General features: G+C 42.5%; 1 protein-coding gene across 6 annotated transcripts in view; it reads left to right on the top strand.

The window, feature by feature from the left end:
* Positions 1–18,022, top strand: part of DIP2A (disco interacting protein 2 homolog A) — a 213,732-nt gene that overhangs the window by 182,782 nt on the left and 12,928 nt on the right. For 3 of the 6 annotated variants that reach the window (XM_030579396.1, XM_030579395.1, XM_030579398.1), the window contains 9 exons: positions 136–247; positions 597–706; positions 2,560–2,690; positions 6,218–6,386; positions 8,268–8,438; positions 13,190–13,251; positions 14,578–14,635; positions 15,747–15,821; positions 16,576–16,750. In XM_030579396.1, the coding sequence (XP_030435256.1) occupies positions 136–247; positions 597–706; positions 2,560–2,690; positions 6,218–6,386; positions 8,268–8,438; positions 13,190–13,251; positions 14,578–14,635; positions 15,747–15,821; positions 16,576–16,750 (1,063 nt within the window). Of the gene's footprint in view, positions 1–135; positions 248–596; positions 707–2,559; positions 2,691–6,217; positions 6,387–8,267; positions 8,439–13,189; positions 13,252–13,999; positions 14,108–14,577; positions 14,636–15,746; positions 15,822–16,575; positions 16,751–18,022 lie in introns of those variants that run through there. The other 3 variants (XR_004002532.1, XM_030579397.1, XM_030579399.1) reach the window with 3 other exon arrangements.

Genomic DNA, 18,022 nt, shown 5'->3' with positions numbered 1-18,022 from the left:
CAATTTTCTTTTTCTTTGTTTACAACTTTTTTTATAATCAGCACCTTCAGGTTGAACTGACTTGGGTGGATATTAAAGCACAAGAACATCCATTCATCAGTTCTGTTAACTTTTTGAATGTTGTACTTTGTGCAGGTCAGTAAGTCTGCATGTATCCTTACAACACAAGGAATAATGAAACTGCTGAAGTCCAAGGAAGCTGCCACAGCTGTAGATATTAAAACATGGCCCACCATTTTGGATACAGGTACAGATGTCTAACTACCTGCTCGTAATATAGTAAGATTTTCATTTGGATATGCAAAGAAGTGTGGATAGCTGAAAAGATGCATTATGGCTTTTCCAATATGATTTAAAGCTGTTAGCGTAACTGGCTTTCTTTGCAAGAATTTCAGTTAGCTTGGAGACCTGTTAATCATTTATCCTGTTAGCACAGCCCGCTAGCTGGATTGGTGTTGTCTCTTGTGTTGTGGCTGCATATCAATCCATAAACCATAAATAACATAATATTCCAATGTTTAAAGGATTTATTATACTGCTCTACCTTTTCCAAAATAATAATGTGCAATTGTATTGCTTTTGTGTATTTTAAATAGATGATATACCTAAAAAGAAGGTGGCTAATATTTTTAGACCTCCATCCCCGGATATGTTGGCCTATTTGGACTTCAGTGTGTCTACAACTGGCATATTAGCAGGAGTAAAGGTATATTAATTGAACTGAGATGATTGTCTTAACTAGTTTCTTCCCTGCAATCTTTTCATATTCTTTATTCCATTCAACTCAACCTGGGAAGAAGCCTAAAAATGGTGAGAGAGATGTTTTAATGTAAACATATTTCAAATCTCACATTGCAGCCAAGATTTCTGATGTAGATGTGTCAGGCACAGCTGTCTAGAAATATTCAGTTAATGATGGTTATAGCTGGAGAACTGGTGAGACTTGAGAAGAGTTGAAGGCCTTGTCTACGTTACAAAGTTATGTTGTTGTCAACTGCCATGCGTCAGTCTAGTTGTGCATGTGTCCATACTTAACTTTGTCTCAAACTGATGAAAGAGCTCTCTTATGCCAACATAGTGACACCACTTCCCCGAGCAATATTGAACCATGGTAGATGTACTGAGGTCAATACAGCACAAGAGTAGACACTTGTTACCTATGTCAACCCTAATAATCCTCCAGCAGTTGTCCCACAATGCCCCATGCTGACCACTCTGGTCACCATTGTGAACTCCACTGCCCAGGGGTCACGTAGACCAGAAGCCAGCCATCACCACCACTTAAAGCCCTGTGAACTTCTGAAATTCCTTTTCCTGCACACTGAGCAGCTCTCCTTTGTTAAGTGCAACTGCACAGCTGACCTTGCTGGCTACATGCTTCTGTCTGGAAAAAGGAGATATTGGATCTCCTGGACCTGTGGGGAGAAAAGACACTGCAGGTACAGTTCCGAACCAACCATAAAAACGTCAACATCTGTGAGAAGATTGCTTGGGGGATGCAGGAGAAGGAGTAAGTCAGGGACAAGCAGCAGGGCCCCATGAAAGCTAAGGAGCTACAGCAAGCATACCAGGAAGCCAAGGAGGCCAACAGTTGATCTGGTGCTGAGCCACAGACCTGACACTTTTACGAAGAGTCACTTGCCATACTCGGTGGAGACCTCTTGCCCATTCACATCACTGTGGATGCCTCCAAGAGCCCAAGTCACAGGTCCCTGCCATGAACAGCAAGGAGGAAGAAGTGGAGGAGGAGGAGGTGGATGGGGGGACCAGCAATTGGGGGATCCAGCTGCATAGTGAGCCAGGACCTGTTTTTTCAGTCCAGCCAGTCGAGCACAGACGAGCCCAAGGCAGGGGAAGGAACCTCAGGTAAGTGTGTAGATACATTTTCCATTGCAGGGATGGCACCCTGTGATAGGATGCTAATCTACCAATGGTGCACCACGCTGTACATCAAAATAAGCACTCCTGCTGAATACGTGCAGCGCCGACACAAGGAGCCGAGTGTGCACGCGAACAAGTGATGTACCGACTGCAATGGCTCTATGCTTACGTAACTTGCATCGACATAAGTTTGTAGCATAGACATGGTCAGAGAAGGGATAGTCCTGAAGTTAAAGGGCATGACTGGGAGTAAAGAGTACTGTTCTCAACTACCACAGAAATGCTGTTCAGCTATAGGCACATCACTTAAAGATGACCCTCAAAATATCTTGGAAAACACAGGGCTTGTACCTTTTTGTTCCTTTAGGATGCATAAAGAGGGGTTTAAAAAAAAAAAAGTTCTCTGTGTTTTTGGACTGTAAACATTTCAGGAATGTCAACTCTGGTCTTTGGTGTTTTGCTGGAGGACTCCCTGGCTATCTGAAGATGTGCATTACTAGCCCTCACACCTTTATTGAAGGGATTACATGATGCTGAACATGACTTCCCTTGTTCACATTGACTGTAAAATCATGGCCTGCGTCATGGCTTCTTCCTCCAGTCTTCCCAAGTGTGTTTAAACGTGTAAAAATTTCCTGACATACATGAGCCTTTAGTAAGCCAGTTTTCCTTCTCCAGATGTCACATGCAGCTACAAGTGCCTTATGTCGCTCTGTAAAGCTACAGTGTGAACTGTACCCTTCACGACAGATTGCCATCTGCCTTGACCCTTATTGTGGCCTCGGGTTTGCACTGTGGTGCCTCTGCAGGTACAGTATTTAAACCTTATACCTACCTGGGGTTTCCTTGCTTTTCTGTTTTCTGCCTGCCTGCTCTGTTTGCAGTCACGATTATGGTACTTTTTACACCTGGTGATCTGGCAACTTTCCGAGACCCAAACATATTTGATTTGTACAGGAGAAGAAATATTGTTTGTAAATACAGGTTACTTGGATTTCAAGTACAAGAAAGAGAGGATTTCAGTATTGTTTCATCTAGATCAGTGGTCCTCAACCTATTTATCATATGCAGCCCACAGCGTGTTACCTGGGCTGCAGGTTGAGAACCACAGTACCCGCCCCAGCCTCTCCCCACAGACACCTATGCCCAGCACCTCCTATCCAGAGACTCCCCCACAGAGTAGGACCAGGAGTGGGGCCCTGGGCAGGGGGCCAGGTGAGAGGGACCCTGGACCTGGCCATGCAGCAGGGCAGGGCAGCCTGGCCCAACAGCAACCCGGACCCTGTGGGGAAGCCCCTGGACCCTCTGAAGGGCTGGCCAGCAGCCCTGACCTCATTGCGCCAGGCAGCCAGGAACCCAGACCCCATGTGGCCCAGCGACCTTTAGCACACAGCTAGGCTGCAGCTGTGTGCTTATTGTGCAGTATGTGGCCTGTGGGTTGAAAACCGCTGATCTAGATCAAATAAACCTCTCCAAAAGTGTCTCTTTGAGGCAGGAGCCCTAACTCGATACATGTACATAAAGCACCCAACACCAGATTGGCATTATACAGTAATAAATAACAACAAAAATGTAATTAGAAGCAAGCAATTTAACATTCCCTAAAATGCAAGGGGAAGTATTTGACTAAGATAGTAAAATCACTAAAATTCAGCACATCCAGTACTGTTGTACAATTGTTCCTCTCTCATTACCTCATTCATTTTAATTGAGTTAAACTAATTACTTTGTATTTGGTTGGGCATGATTAGCCCTCTGCTGTGGAATGCGTTCACTTTTTAGAAGGCTAATGAATAAATACATAAATGCAATACAAGAGGTTTATTTAAACAAAGATCGAAAATCGAGACTATTGCAATAATTCAGGCACCCTGCATTTTAGATGGGGGAAAAATAGTGGGGGAAGGAGAATAAATTCAATTCAAATCTTGAGAACGTCTTACAGTTTCAGGAAGGGGGGAAAAAACATTGTTTCAAAATAAAGTTAAATAAAATCAGACAATCTGTGTTGTTTACTGGTGTATGTTTTTTAAAGGAAGGGGAGTTGCATATGAGGTGCTTTCTGTCCAAATGTTACATAAGCTTTGCCTTTACTGACTGCAGAGTGCTAAGTTGTTCTCTCTGAATGCAGCATCGTAGAGTTTTTTACTGTATCTATTTGGAGTACAGAATTGATCCAGAAACAGAATACAGAGCGGCTGTTTAAAAACCCAAACCTATTTGTAGTACTGGCCACTGACAAGCCAAAAGTTTTTGAAGGGGCAAGTCTGGCAGGTAACATAGTCATCCATGGAATGGTCACTCGCTGGAGAAGCTGGAACACTCCAACAATACTCTTCTGAGCCTGTTTTTCAGTGCACCACTGAAAGGGTTGTTCCTTTGTTTCCTTACACTAATTGATTTCAGACCGTATTTACCAATGTAACATCACATAGACATACATCTGTCATTTCAATAGTAACAAGCTATATTAAAAAAGTAAAGTTTGAATTAGTTCCAACTCTCTTGCTTTCCATTCCTATCTGCTAACTGTTAACCAGATTTAAATTAAAATCTTTGATATGAACATAGACCCTGTTCATTAGAAGCTGACAGATCCAGGGCACCTGCTGGGGAGAACACAATAAAATTTTCATTGACATTGAAAGGTGAATGGATCTGCAGTCAATCAAAGATCTAGTTGACCCATTACAAACTGCTTAGTGCATTTTCTGCAAGACTGATTCTCTAACAACAATATACATGTATCTAACACATATGAAAGGTAGTTGTATTTATGAGGAATAATAACTACTGTGGGAACAGTAGTACCAAAATCTTCTGTAGGTAGGTAGTAACAAAACCCTTTTTGTAATAGGCTAGTATTCATATTTTATAACCTCAGTTCTTAGTACCCTCCATGTATCTCATCAGATAGAGATCTTGGACTGTTCTGTCAAGGGAAAATCAGAGGGTATTTATTAAATGTATGTGGTACGTGCATGGTGGGTACAAATAAGGCTGGTCGTAAAATCTTGATGAGTTCCTCAACCTCTCTGTTGTCTTACATTCTGGATCCATCATGTGCTGCCATTATTAAACTATCAATAGAGAATTTTCTTGTTAATTGCCAAAATGCAAGTTTTTTTTAACATATGCTGTCTAATGAAATGTTTAAACTGGCATTGCTTCTCTCGTTAGTTTTTCAACATCATAAAAATAAGTTCAAGTCCTCCTCAAAAGGTCGACTCCTTATTTGTTGTCTCATTCTGAAATACATTTAGCAGGCAGTGTTTATTGGCCACCTTTCTTGTTTTTTCAGTTAAGTTTGAAGTATTTCTTTATCTCTTGCCTTTTGTCCTACAATCAGAAAAATATTTTGTGTATAACATAATTTTTTTCGTGTAGCTTGTGTGTATATATAAAACAGTCCAATGAAGGCAAATTTAACATACTGGTTTGTTTTTTTCTTACACTGGTGTTAACTGTGAGGAAAATGGCCAGTTCCCTGATGGATTTAACCTGGGAATAGACTCGTTTCTGAGACTTGGAGACCTCTAGGGGGTGGGTGGTTTATACTCATGAGGGAGAGGCTGGGTCGAATCCCCTCCTGCCCTGTATTCTTGCTTCATGGACTTCCCAATGGCTTCTCTGAGAGAACAGTCTCCGCCAGCTGCTACATCTCTCCTCTCCCTCTGCCCAGAAAGCAGTGTGGGAGGTGGTTTATGCCGGCAATGGAGACTAGTGAGATGGAGCCCAGAGCAGATCTCTTGCTGAGGAAGAGGTGGGATGTGGACAACAGCGGAGCAGTGAGGCTGAGGCTGACCACCCAATTGCGGGTGACTCTTCGGGTGGCTTTAACTTGGAGGTTCTGTGGGGGGCCTGGGAAGGTAGTGGGGGGCTCCCTTTGAAAATAGGTGAGGGACAATATGGGATCTTGCATTTGACGGGTCCAGGAGCAGACAAAGTGCCCAAGGTGAGAGTCCACTTGTCCTTAGCCCTTCGGTATGACTTAATGAAGGTGCGTAAACTCTCCTGGAAGTTTAATCCCTGTTTACACTTTGGATCACTTTCTTTGGCTTGTATAAATGAAAATCACTTCATTATATTAGAGGACAAATTTCCCTTAGCTCTGACCCAGGCCGTCACTCTGCAAACCCCAGTGCTATGTCTGGACGCTTGCTTCTTATGGAGGGTTGCCTGAGTTTTAAACAGCAGCTCTGGGTACTAAGCTCTGCTATTGGTCTATTTTAACTTGTTCTTTCCATGCCTCTCGGCTTTTGGCATGGTGCCTGCTCAGCATAGCTGAAGTGTATGTTATCTGTGTGTTTCTCTCTCTCTCTCGGCTGGCGAATAGTGTGTATTCAGGACACCAGTCTATTTTGGTCCCTCCTCTTGAACTGGAGAGCAATGTGTCTTTGTGGCTGTCTGCTGTCAGTCAGTACAAAGTGCGGGTCACCTTCTGTTCTTACTCCGTCATGGAGATGTGCACCAAAGGCCTGGGAACACAGACTGATGTTCTTCGGGTAAGTGGACTACATTTCTGTGTATGCTAACGTGCAAGTATCTCTCTCAAATGTTTTTAGTTTGTTGTAGCTGAAAAATGAGCTCCTTCGCGGAATCTCTGAAAGCCTCTGATTATGCTTTGCTTCTTGGCAAATGCTGTAGCTGAAATTGCAAGAAGTTGTCACTTGGTCACAAATTTCAGAAAAAAATAATCCCATTTTGGATTTGGTGTTTCCATGCTTGATCTCAAGTAACAAGGTATTTTTAGTTTTGAAATTTTGAGGGAAATACTCAACAGGTTCAGTGAACTCGTTCTTTCTGAAAAATGAAAGCCAACAAATAAAAAATCTTGCCACTCACTTGTCAGTCCCTTCTTTTCCTATGTCAGAATTCTCCACACCAAAAGTTCTGGACCATTAAGCTTTCCATTAGCTGTTGACACACACAGACCAGAATGGACATCATAAACTGTACCCAGAACATAGCTCTAAATTTTGGGACTTGGCAAGAACAAAAGTTTACTAGTTGAATCCTGCAACTTCCCATCAGTCACAAGTAACATGGACTTTTGTGAAGCTCTGTGTATATCCCATGCAGACTAATAACATTTTATATTTTATCTGGTTTACAGACCTCTTCCCTTTAGATTCATTGAGCAGCAGTTTCAGCATCCAGTGAGCATATAGAAAGTATGGCAGCTTGTGCAACCTGGAGTGAGCTGGTTCACTAAGGGCTTATTGTTTTTTAAAGACTCCCATCCTGTTCCCACCTCTGAGGTGCCTGTGCCATGGAATAACACTGTGCTTGTGCTCAGCTGACAAAACCTCTTTTTTTGAGTAACCTGAGCTAGGTGATCTCAATTTTCAAATATGGAAGTTGGTGACAGAGTTAGCATATGAAAAATCAGGCAATAGAGCCCTACAGCTGTGTTATACCTCCCAAATTCCAAGATGCTGTTAGAATTTCACCTTAGTCAATCATCACACTCCTAAAAATCCTTATCCTTAGGCTTAATGTACAAAAGCATCAGTTTGGGTGGGACACACAAGCCCTAGAAAATCAATCCAAATTTTTTGTTGCAGGTTACACCAACACATCAGTTTGAGCAGTGTCCCAAAGAAATCACCCACTGTATTTCTGATGGTTACCTGTTAGCAGAACACGTCTTGCACTTAATGCACTGGTTAACCATTTATAGTTGCATATTTTTTGCTTGGCAAGCTCTCTCTGGTGGTTTTTAGTATACAACAAGAGATCCATTATTTTGTACTTTAAGGGGAAAATAAATAAGTTATCTCTCAATCCTGTTCTCTAAAGGTGGTAGTTATACTATAGTTCCGTGTTCATCTACAGCACCCTTTTTCCCTTCTGTGTTTGAGGGGAGGATTTCTGTATTGAACCCATAATTTGATTGAAAAGGAACTCAGGTAAATTTCAGCAGCAGGAGAGCTCCCGCTGAAGCAGTGATGTTACTACTCAGAATTGTAGTTCGGGACTTTTCCTATGCTGGAAACTTGCAGAAGCAAAGACCCAAAAGTGGAGACCTATTGTAGTTACTATCTTCGTTCATTCTGGCTGCTTATGCCAAAAAATCATTACCATTAACCTGGCTGACAGTAATAGACTTTCCTTTGCCAGGTAGTCTCATTGTAATACCTTTAAAAACAAAAAGGGGAGAGGTTATTGATTAGATATTATATTTTTAAGCATAAGTATATATTAGTAGTATGTATTACATTTCCTAGCTCCCTCCTGCAGTGGACCCAATCTTTCCTGGCATTTCTAAAGTCAGTCTATCCCTTAATCTCACTGCAAAAGTAGGAGTCTCCTGAAATTGCCAATTTCTGTGTTATGAGGTATTGTGTTTTCTCCGTCTTTTTTTCAAACATCCTCTCCAACAGATGAAGGGAGTTAACCTGTCCTGTGTACGAACATGTATGGTGGTGGCAGAGGAGAGACCAAGGATTGCACTAACACAGTCCTTCTCTAAATTATTCAAAGACCTGGGCCTCTCTGCACGTTCAGTGAGCACCACATTTGGCTGCAGGGTCAACGTAGCTATTTGCTTGCAGGTGAGATCGGATTATAATCCTTCCATTCAGCTAATGCATATCAGAGACCTTGATTAGAAAATCACATACAGCTGTGTCCTGAATAGGTTTTTTCTATTGAATTTTTTCGGTGATTTGGTTTAAGCCCCCCACTCGCTGCGTGCCTTCCTACTACTAAATCACTGACATAAATTTTGAAATTTTGTTTTTTTGTTTGAGGTGTTTTTTGCATGGCTGGAATGGGGGACTTTGAGTATATGACATCTTGCCGTTCTGTAGTGATGGATGGCCAACTGAGTTAGCTTTTAACCAATGCAAAAAAGTCTACTGTGCCATTGTCAGCTGTGAATGAACAGTACTGAGATAAATATGTAAGTTGCTATGGCTGTGCAGCATAAATATTCCAAGCAATATCATTATAGCTCTGTGGGATTATGATTGAAACTTTGCATTTTGATACTGGCTTATGTATTATGGAACAAATTGGAGAGTTCTTCGGATAAGAAATTCCATATTGAAGAAGCTGTTATGTTGACAAGCTCTACAATTTTATATGCATGCCGTCTTGCTTATGGAATGTTTTTATGGGCAAAGTATTTGTTGTCTTTGAACAACACTGCCACACTGACTGACTTTTTCCAGTAAAAAGTGTAATCAGAGGCATAATGGTTATGTTTTTAAAATGCACAGCCCAGCATTCAGAGAGTGGGGAGGATAGCATTGAGTGGTGTCTTCTTTTGGTTATTTGGTACGTTAGTCACAGCTACATTTTTTGGCTAACTGAACCAGACTTAAATCTAGTTCTGTTCAACCACATAGATGTGGATGGAGCTCCCTCTTACCAAAAAGGGTAGTGCGTGTTATTACAGAACATCATGTAGCTATGAAGGGCTATAGGCAAGTAAAGTGGTAAATACCCCTATATGATGACTGAGTACGTTAACTCTGTTTTGATAAAGGCAAGCTTCAATGAATCTGTCAGATGTTAGGCCCCCTTCCTCCAAAGATATACGCACATGCTTAAGTTTTCAGTGGGAATTCCCACATATGTAGTCAGTGGGACTACTCACATGCATAATGTTAAACACATGTATAACTGCTCGCAGGTTTAGGGCCTTAAGTTGTAAATTCTTTGCAATCAGAAAGTGAATGTACATTGGATGTCAGATAGTCAAAGACTGCGGTTCTGTACAGGTTGTTACTACACCTTCCTAAAATGTCAGCTACAAGCTGTTAATTCCTTTGGGGCCTGCTACCACTAGAGGAAAGAAGGCCTGTTTCCCTTGGGAGCATCTCTGAATGTTATCACTCTAGATGCTCCCATGAGAGGAGAGAGATAATCCTTAGCAAAAGTTGTATGAATCTTAATCCTAAAAGAATACTTTTCTTTAACTCGTTCAGAAGTGAAAGGGGTTTTTTTAAATGGTTTATGACACACATTTGTAGTCTAGTGATTTTTGTAGCTGACAGCTTTTCAAACGCCTCTTTTCTCCTTCTCTCCATGCTGTATCTCTGACCTTATGTGCAGAGTCTCTTGTAATTCATCCTTGCAAATAGATGCTATAACCCTAATGAATTTAGAAGTGCAACTTCATGTTACACACTTTGCATCCTGTATTAACACATTTCTCGGATAGGCGCTAGACAGATGACAACCCACAGAAGAACTGTTTTATCGATATAGTAGCAGCAGTACCACATAAGGAGAACACCTAGTAGTCATGCTGCATTTGAAGTTGTAGTGTTAAATCCCTCAGAGATAACTGACAAGACTCCAGATCTTGTGTTTTGTGCCGATAGTATTTCCTCTTAACAGACTTCAGCTTCAGAATGGGCCATGCATGATATCACTTAAACTACAGCTGAGAACCTCAAACCTTTTCAACAGAGGTTCTCAAACTGGGGGTCGGGACCCCTCGGGGTCATGAGGTTGTTACATGGGGGGTCACGAGCTGTTAGCCTCTACCCCAAACCCTGCTTTGCCTCTAGCATTTATAAAGGTATTAAATTTCTAAAAAAGCGTTTTTAATTTATAAGACCGGAGGTCGCACTTAGAGGCTTCCTATGTGAAAGGGGTCACCAGTACAAAAGTTTGAGAACCACTGCTTTTGAATATGCTGTGCCAGGTATAACTGCACTTTAAAAGAGCTACACAGTCTTTTTTTTGCACAGATGAAGGAAGATTAATTAAAAGACCTAAATACAAAGGTAAAATAGGTGTACATAAAGTAATTTAATGAACTCATTACATCAGAGAGTAAATAGATAAGCTACCCACACACAGACACAAACATGTGTTCTGTCTGTTTGAAAATCCCAGAGTAAGACTCGAGATATACATAAAATCAAGAGTGGAGCACATAGAAATGTGATTGGGTAGAAGGGTTTTTTAAGTGCCTCACAAAGGATTTAGGAGCCCAACTTTAGGCATCTTTTTTTTTTTGAAGTCCTGGGCAACAACTGTAATGACAAAGTAAGAATGGGAAAGATTAATTTGGGCCTGTTGAGAGTTTCCCTTACAGCTAAAAATAAAGGCACATCAGATATTAGCAAGCAAAATAAGGAGAGAATGACCTCTGGAAATCCATGCCCTCACAGAGCCATCCTCTAGAGAGCCTTTATGAAGAGATCTGCTTGCTGAAGTCGCAAGTAGAGGGAGACTAAAGATTGTGTCTGAGTCCATGTTTTTTTCTATGGAAGTGTCTATTTTATGGCAATGGACTAACCCCTAAGCTCCTGTGCTACTCCACAAATGTAAACAGTTCCTATTTCTAAACTACTTTAAGAAAACTCAAGAATTGAGCGGTACGGACAGTGAAAAGTTCACCCAACATGCACTTGCTGACTGCTGACCGCTGTCCACTTGTATTGAAAAGATTTTAAGTTGTTCCTCTCCTTTCCCCCCGAAAACCCCACAACCCAAAAATTTATCATTCTGCAATGTTCTATGAAAGTGCATATCAGTGCTGTCTAGGCCAATTATGTTTGGTACGGTTTAGTATGGAAATAATACAGAACATCTTCCTATCTTAACAGACTGATTTAAAAGTCCCCTTTGGAGCCATAAATAACATTAAATAAGTACTTTTAAATGGGGGAGGGGGTATAGCAGTAAGCATGCAGGTTCAGTGCATGTTTCCCAATTAATGGTTTAAAGAAAATCCATGTCAGTCCTTTCAAAAAATCTGAAATGGAAATTCCTTTTTTTTTTGTTCTAAGATACTATAACTTTTTGTTCCCGTTCTATTATGTGTATCTCATGTCTCCTGTGCCTCTTTGTTTGTATTTTTCTTTTCTCTGTTTCTCACACTTTGCTGGCCTCTGTCACTTCTGTTTGTGGTCCCTCTTGTCAGCCAAACAGGCTGGGCAGGCTGGCTGAACAGGTATAGTGATGCATGTGTGTGCTTGTAACGTCCTAAAGTCCTCCCTTCTCCGTGCATACGCTGTGAAAGTGCCCGCTTAAGGGAGTTCACTTGAAACTAGTCAAATGAGTTTTTCATTTTAAAGAAATTGTATTTGCTCGCAGAGGCCACTTCTAGCTGAAATAGAAGAATTCCTGTTAAGCAAGCAGAGGTCACTGTATTGAGCCCAGGTTTTTACAGGAACGGTTTAGTGGTTCATTCCCAGAGCTGGAGCTCACATTCTTAACCCAGCTAAAAAGCAGCACTGTCGTTACAGAAAACAACACCCACGTTTTTTTATCAACATTGTTACAAAGCACTAAGGCATGTTATTCTAAGGAAACCGCTGGTTACCGTTCCAGCCCTGTAATCTTGAGCATATTACAAACTAGTGCTTTTTTATGGATCCTGGTCCATACTAGGGTGGGTATGATTCCCAGCCCGGGTAGACAGACTCATGCCAGCTCTGCTTGAGCTAGCATACCCAAAATAGCAGTGTGGACATTGTGACATGGGCAGTGGCTTGGGCTGGCTGCCTGAGTCCAAGCCCGCCAGCTGTGCTACCACATCCACAGCAGAGCTAGCATGAGTGTGTCTACCCAGACTGGGAATCTCACCTCCCAGCTGAAGTGTAGACAGACCCCTAACACCGTGCTGTGTTGCCCTATGTGGGACGTGGGGGAAGGAAACAGCTGAGGAGTTGTCTAATTTTCAGTTTATTGGAGCATAAACTTATGAACTGCTCCAAGTTTAAACACTATTGGAATTAAATGGTGCCTTGTGTGGTTCATCCACTGAGACTCAGGTTTGCTTCTAGGTCTAGAAACCACTTATCAGAATTGCTCACAAGGTGACACTTCGTAACTCCAGCAAAGAATAACCTCTCTCCCCGAGCACACTGTAAACTTTCAGTAGCTACAAAAAGATGTTATAGCCTGACTGATTGTACATATTGATTACCAAAGAGTTTTGTTCTTTCTAGGATCATATCATTGGATATAGAAATTGAGTATAGGGAACAGGGTTATGCCTGCGCAGAGTCGTCTTATATACTTGAAGCATAGTACATGATCCTGTTTTAGAAGAGTGTATTAGTACCAAAATAAAATTTGGTGCCTTCAAAAGTTTCCATGCATATATGAGCTACTTCTCTATTTACTTGCCAATTTATATGAAAAACCAAAGCTGCATGATGGGAATTGGTCATTGGAAGAGCTCTTTACTGTACTCAGAGCATACCAGAGACAACACTGTGTGTCAGTGGAAGACATAGAGGAATATATTTGGAGTGATTTGAAAAACAAACAAGATTTTTTGGTTTGTTAAAATTGTCATCTCTCCCCTCCCCCTCCCCCCACCTTTTGTTCTTAGGGGACTGCAGGACCAGATCCAACAACAGTCTACGTAGACATGAGAGCGCTTCGACACGACAGGTACAGGTGATAATACACAGCACTAACCCCTGAAGCGCTGCAGACAAGTCTGTTCATCCTCACTGCATTGTGCTTTATGCTGAAAGGTGCTTGTCAGCTCCTGATCTCTCTGCCCACAGCCCCTCCACCCTGGAAGTGTCCCAACCTCCCTTTCCCACCACTTGTTCTGCCCTCTTGCATCAGCTCTAATTTCCGTGCACTAAAACAGATCTTAGTGTTTAGATCAGTCAAAATATTATGTAACAGTGTTTGCAGTCCTGACTTTGACCACCTCAGCATTTGAGCAAAGCAATTTAAATTGCAATAACTTAATCTCCCCTTGTCTAGTTCATTTCTAGGGCACACACTGTCATACTATCATAGAGCCGGATATAGACTTGCAAAGAGTTGTCAGTCTGTTAAGACTAAATTCAGCCCCTGGGATAAAGAGAGGAGTCTTATTTCAGGCAATGGGAGTGGTGCCTGTTTGCCTCAGGATTGAATTTGGCCCCTGGAGTTGGGGATGGTGCAGTATAAAATAGTGTATATGGGGAGCAGACGAGGGGCTGTTTTCTTCATGCCCTTCTGTCGTTTTTCCTGCTACACCCCGCTGTTGGCCTCTTGGCACATATATGCACATTTACTGAAGACCAAGTCAGTGCTACAATGGCATTTACTTCCGTCCTGGTTTGCCAGTTTGCTTGCTAAATTCTTCTTGACATTTAATTTGCACTATCATTTATATCATCCCTGAATTTGGTCATGAGAGTTTCAGCCAAGATGATGTTTCAACTGTAGATGAAGTTTTCAGCTGGCAAGATCTGTGGAGCCCACCACCCCTACAGGAAGCTGAGAGCTGCTTCTTTGTTTAGTGAGGTGAGGCTGGAATGGTTGTAGTCAGTAGGTGCCAGTGTCTTCATCTGAGCAAAATGACGTTAATGGGATATGACTGGAAGAGAGACCTTGTAGTTTGGCATTTGGTGCCCTTGGCACTTTGGAATCTAGCTGAAACAGTTGCGAATGCAATTGCTGTGAATTTCTAGCATTGCTTTTGAAATGAGTTTTTGGTATTTTGGGGCTAGAAGGCCAGGATAATAGAGAGGTATTGTGGTCACCCCTGAGTTCCCAAAGATGGCTGGGGTTCACTAACTGCCAGCTCCCAATCAGCGAGCACCGTCATGGGCAGCAATTGAGCATAGGCATCAGCAGACAATGTAGGTCAAGAAAAGGAAAACAAAATTATTAGTAGAGAATAAATGTAAACCCACTTGCCCATTTTTAAAGTGTCACTGTGAGACCACAAATAAATCTTTACTGAGCAAAAGCATTTTCCATTTACCTTTCCAGGGTACGTTTGGTGGAGCGGGGTTCTCCCCACAGCTTGCCGTTGATGGAGTCTGGAAAGGTGAGTGGATGGCTTTTGTTGTAAAGCTGCCTCATGAACTGTTTTTTTCTGAGTGTTCAGCGTCTTTGCTTGGATATAGCTTTCTCAGAAATTGCCTGGGGAGTTAAATTTGTTTTTCTAAGTTGAGAGGTGAATTTCATGCCAAAGAAATAGAGCCCCCGGAAATAAAAATAAATTGTTGTTTTAGCCAAGTTTAAAGGCAAGCTTCAGGAGCTTAACTTGGGCACAGTATAGCTACACTTATGTGCCAACTTCCATTGTAAACGCTTCCTCTTTTTTTTCCCCTCTTACATGTTCCAGCAAACATGGTTTTGGGCTAAAATATTCAGTGCTTAATCTCAGTCCTGAGGTAATTTTTTTTCTGGAAGTTGAAGTATAATTGGCTCATCTGTTGTTTTCTGCATGTGGCAAAATAATAATTGGTTTCCTCACCTCAGTAAATCCTCTAATCTGGAAAGGACTGTTGGTTTGACCATGTGGGTGGGTATGATCTACCCAGTTGTCCTTTTCAGTGTAATGGATTAACTATGCATTAGAAATGTTGTTTGTGTATGTCCTGATCAATAATATGACCAAACAGTCCAAATCACTGAATTGCTTTTGTTCACACTTTGCTTGATTTGTGCATTCCATGAGATCTAATAAACAAACCAAGTTTAAATAAATCAGTTCCATGGTTTTAATGTTAAAAGCATGGAATGGGGATTGAATCATATAGTGAATGGATTTTTAATTTGAAGCCACCATGTGAGATTCTCACCCCAGCCCCTTTACCCTCAATACCATTCTGGAGATCCTGCCTTTACTTAGCCTCCCAGCCCAGGACTGCATCGGCTCCTCGAGCAGCCCAGAATCAGGATACTAGAGTGCTGGCTTACAACCACCTAGCCTCTGCCCCAAGAATGTTAGAGGCACAGCACAGACGCTCATCTACTTATCTAGGGTTAAAGAAACCTTGCACACCCTTACAATCACGCTTTATAGAGAACAAGGGGAGTGAGAGAGCCTAGAATTAATCTCTAGTCAAAGTATTGAACTATTGAGTTCACCGAGAGAGGTGAGTTTAAAAAATGCACGACTTTAATGTTGCAATATTTGTTTCCTGTTGCAGATTCTGCCTGGCGTAAAGGTTATTATAGCTCACACTGAAACCAAGGGACCTCTCGGAGATTCACATTTGGGAGAGGTAAAAGTTTGATGCCCATGTAGTCACTATTCTTGTAGTGACTTAATATTTATTTTAAAAATAAACGTTTGCCTGATTGATAGTGGGATAGAAATATCACTTTGTCAGTCCAAAGAGATGAGTAAACCAGGATAGCTGAAACTTTGTAACACAACCAAGTAAAATATCGACATGCCTAAGCTGATTTCCGCATGCCCTGTCTCATCCTCCATTCTGAACTCTGAGGTAATCCTTGCTTACTAACCCATATCTAATTAGCAGCCAGGGTGGTAAAATAAATGTCCCACCATTTCTTTAGCATTGCCTGCCCCCATCAGTGCAGAGGATTGTTTTAATAGAGGGAGGTATTTCCTGATTTTATACAAATCCCTATTTTACAAACAAACAAAGTTTTGTGTGATATTACATACAGTGGAGCTCACTTAAAGTGACAGGCCTTTTTGATGGCAGAAGCCTGTTAAGAGATTCTTTCCCAAGCACCAAACTGAAAGAGATCCATTTAAGTGAGCTCTACAGGCCTCTGAAATGTATTTTTAGTTGCATGCACTGAAGATGCTGTATTTCTACTACTTTTAATTTTATGTTTACTGGAAGTTTATTCTCTTTAAAGATCATTCTTGGCAGTTCTTGGGCACCAAGATTATCAGTATGACAGATTTTAATTGCATCAGGCAATTCTTCTGTCTAATTATGGCAAAATAACTGTGTCTGTATAGAATTCCATAGGTCCCTAATGTTACATTTTATGTCCTAGATTTGGGTGAGTAGTCCACACAATGCTACTGGTTATTACACAGTCTACGGAGAAGAGGCACTGCACGCTGACCACTTTAGCGCTCGGCTGAGTTTTGGAGACACACAGACGGTATGGGCACGGACTGGGTACCTGGGCTTCCTGCGCAGAACAGAACTTACTGATGCCAGTGGAGGTGAGATAGGAAAACAAGTCTTGGTAGTGTCATCTAATATACAGGGGCATTTGTTGGTAAGACCTTATGTAGCTGGGCAAGCAAAGAGCAAGTCTGTATTATTTATCTGTATTACGGTAGCACCTAGGAGCATGGACCAGGCTCTATTATGCTAGGTGCTGTGTGAGTGCAAGAAGACAGCCCCTGCCCCGGGAAGCTTACACTTGGAGTGTAAGATGGATACAGACCGATGGACAAGTGGAAGGAAATAATGCAACAATGTTGGCTAACTAGACAGGACAGACATAGGGTGAGGGAAGGGGTAGAACACACCAGAAGAGAGAACAATGTGATGGCAGCAAAGGTCATGTTAGTTCCACAGGGTTCCCTCCTCCCCCTCCCCCCAGTGGGTTTACTTAGGAGGGGATCAGCTAAGTGAAAAGAAAAGGGAAGGGACTGGATGAGTGGGACAACACAGGGGAGAAGGAGCAAATGTGGAGTAAAAATGGGCGCGCGTAGCATGGGCAGGGGAGGCTCTGCCTCCCCACACAGCCCTGCATGGCTCTACCCATGTTCTGCCCCAAGGTCCCCTCTTGCTCGCATGCCACTAGTTGGCTCCAGCCCAGGCAGGCTGCTCCTCTTCTGGGAAGCCTGCTGAAGCCAGGGTGGCTGACCTGCAGCCAGGACTTGGGGTGGCTGGGGCTGCGCAGCGCTAGGGGGCCCCCGGTGGTGGGGCCGCCTGCCTGGCGCTTCGGGACGGAGGGGTTTCCATGCACCACCCAGTACTCCAGGATTGGGGTGGTCGCAAGCCGTCCAGGACTGGAGGTGCTTGGGTAGCCCAGGGCCCTCTGATCTTCAGCGGGGGAAGGAGGGTGGGACGGGTGGGGCCTCAGGCCAAAGGGGCAGGCTGGGGCGGGGACTAGCCTTCCCAAGCCCATGGTTCACCCACCACCCATGGGAGTGAAGCCGCAAATGTGGAGTGAAGCTGAGGTGGAGAGACTGATGAAGAGGGAGGAGGAGAGTGAAGCAAACAGCTAATCAGCACAGGGGAGAGAAAGTCAGAGAAATTTCAAGAGTCTGTAGAAAATTAAGGCCCCTATCCTGCAAGATGCTGATTGACTTAAGTGAGAAATAAGAAATACTCAGTTTCCCAGGAATTCAGGGAGGAATTCCCTTGATGTGCACATGTTCATTGAATGTAATGATTCTGAATAATCAGGCAAAATAGGTAATGCCTCTGTCCAACGTACTATTTTAACAACGTGACCGTCTTCCTTTTTATTTTGGAATTGA

Source organism: Gopherus evgoodei, chromosome 11 (assembly GCF_007399415.2).
Source record: "Gopherus evgoodei ecotype Sinaloan lineage chromosome 11, rGopEvg1_v1.p, whole genome shotgun sequence".
Lineage (NCBI taxonomy): Eukaryota > Metazoa > Chordata > Testudines > Testudinidae > Gopherus > Gopherus evgoodei.
The sequence above is the reverse complement of the archived record's forward strand: the minus strand, read 5'-3'. Positions and strand labels throughout refer to the sequence as shown.